This window comes from Buceros rhinoceros, unplaced genomic scaffold, assembly GCF_000710305.1.
Source record: "Buceros rhinoceros silvestris isolate BGI_N320 unplaced genomic scaffold, ASM71030v1 scaffold24723, whole genome shotgun sequence".
NCBI classification, from domain to species: Eukaryota; Metazoa; Chordata; class Aves; order Bucerotiformes; family Bucerotidae; genus Buceros; species Buceros rhinoceros.
The window spans coordinates 6850-8943 of record NW_010404571.1 but is presented as its reverse complement, the minus strand read 5'-3'; the positions used below and the strand labels follow the sequence as shown (position 1 = coordinate 8943).

General features: G+C 58.3%; 1 protein-coding gene across 1 annotated transcript in view; it reads right to left on the bottom strand.

The window, feature by feature from the left end:
* Positions 1-2094, bottom strand: part of LOC104491076 (relaxin receptor 1-like) — a 15431-nt gene that overhangs the window by 10241 nt on the left and 3096 nt on the right. Inside the window, exons 4-5 of the mRNA XM_010133436.1 lie at positions 1276-1381; positions 679-750 (exon numbers count right to left, since the gene is read on the bottom strand). Coding sequence (XP_010131738.1) covers positions 679-750; positions 1276-1381 — 178 coding nt within the window. The remainder of the gene's footprint in view (positions 1-678; positions 751-1275; positions 1382-2094) is intronic.

Below are 2094 nucleotides of genomic sequence, written 5' to 3'. Positions count from 1 at the left end.
CCGGCCTGCCCCGTGCCAGTCGTGGGGATGGAAGTCCAGGCTGCAGCCTCTGCTCTGCCACTGGCTCCTTGTCTCAAGCAACCCCGGAGAGGCTGTTTTCCTCTCTGCCTCCTTCATGCCACGCGAAGGGAAAGCAGCTGAGAGTACAGGTGCCAGGTGATCGCAAGTGGCTGCTGTGAGCTGCTTCACATGGTCATCACCATACGAAGCTGCCATCCCACCCATGGGAGCAAACACCCTCCTCCTCCTCACCCTGTTCCACTAGGTCCCTCCCTGAGCTCCCAGTGCTGCAGCCTAGAAAGATAATGGGCTGAGCAGCTGAAGGGTCCGAGCTCTCCAGAGCAGGGCAGCTCACTCGTGGAGCATCTCAGGCCACTGCGTTCACAGGGTTGTTGTCAGCCAAGATGGACACAGGCTGTGAGGAGCCTGCAATGCTGTGACAGGCACCTGCCAGCATCAGCAGGCACCACGGGCTCCAGGAACCAAGAAAGCTGGTGACTGGACGAATGTCCAGGGTCCTGGAGCCTGTCAGGGTGCGCTGTCCCAGGCAAAGCTGTTCCGATGAGCACACAGGCGTGTTCCTCTATGCACAGCCCCAGCGCTGCAGACCCGTGCATCCCTTGTTCGTTCCTTTCAGCACAGAGGAGCCAGAGAGGAGGAAAAGGCAGCAGTACTCACAGCTTCTCCAGGCTCCTGTACCTCCCAAACTCATTGTCCAGCAGAGAAGGGATCTGATTTTTCTTCAGGTCCCTAGCAGGAAAAGAGAAGAGGAGAAAAACTCAAACCCAGGGCCAGCAGCCTAGCAGAGAAGAGGTCTTTATCAAAGAGGAGAGTGAGGACCAGACCCTCCCCTTCCCGTACCACACCAAATACCAGGCAGCTGCTGTGCCTTAGTGCTTCATCACTGATTGCTCTCCCAATCTACAGGCATCAGGTGCTGCAGAGAGTTTCTCCAGCTCTCCCCCCTCCCCAGCCCTTGCTTTGGGTGTGCGTCCCAGCTGTGAAGGCAGGTCCCTGGTCCTCCCCCCAGGCAAGACCCGGCCATTCCCTGCTCCCAGCTCAGTGCTCTTGTGGGAGGGTGGCAGCCACCAGCTGAACTCTGCATAGAGGGGGTCTGTCGACATGGAAAGGGCTCTTTGAATCCAGGGACAAGAAGTAAAAGCCAGGGATTTTTTTTTTCCTTTCCCTTATGTTTGTTTTCCAGGTGGGTGGGAGCATGTATCCCACTTGTGCCCCTCCTCGGGGAGAGGGGTGTGCGCACCCACTGCTACTCACAGCCTGGTGACATTGGAGGAGACCCAGGGGACAGCGACAAGGTCCTGCCTGGTGCAGTCCACAGCCCTTCCCCAGCACCGGCACTGCTCTGGAAAGAGCTCCAGCCCTGCGGGCAAGCAGAGGGGATGCACTGAGGGGAGGGCACGGGGGGCTGTGCCGGGTAGGGGAGACCCGCAGAGTGGGGAAGGATCCCGACCCCGTGGAGGACAGTTGCCGAGACTCTGCGCCCAGCCACTGGCATCCACTGCGGGGCAGAGCACAGGGACCTTGTCAGGCATCGGTGAAGAGCCAGACCCCAGCAGCCTTGGGACAGGCCCGGGATGTGGCTCCACAGCTGTACCAGGGTAGGTCAGAGGTTCATCCAGCCCCGCAGCGTATCTCCAAGCACAGTCACAATAAAATTTTCTTTATCTCTAGCATCCCACCCAGCCCGCTGTGAGGATATGCGGAGCCCAATGCTGCGGACCTTGTCAGGCATCGGTGAAGAGCCAGACCCCAGCAGCCTTGGGACAGGCCCGGGATGTGGCTCCACAGCTGTACCAGGGTAGGTCAGAGGTTCATCCAGCCCCGCAGCGTATCTCCAAGCACAGTCACAATAAAATTTTCTTTATCTCTAGCATCCCACCCAGCCCGCTGTGAGGATATGCGGAGCCCAATGCTGCACCCGAGCCACTCAGTGAACCAGCTCCAGAGGGTCCAAATTTGACTAGTCTGTAACTCATTTTCATCCGTGGACTCAGCATCCCTGAGCACAGAGCTCCGCAGTGGCACTATGGACTGTGTGAAAAGTGGAACTCATGTTGTGCCTTTAAATCTGCT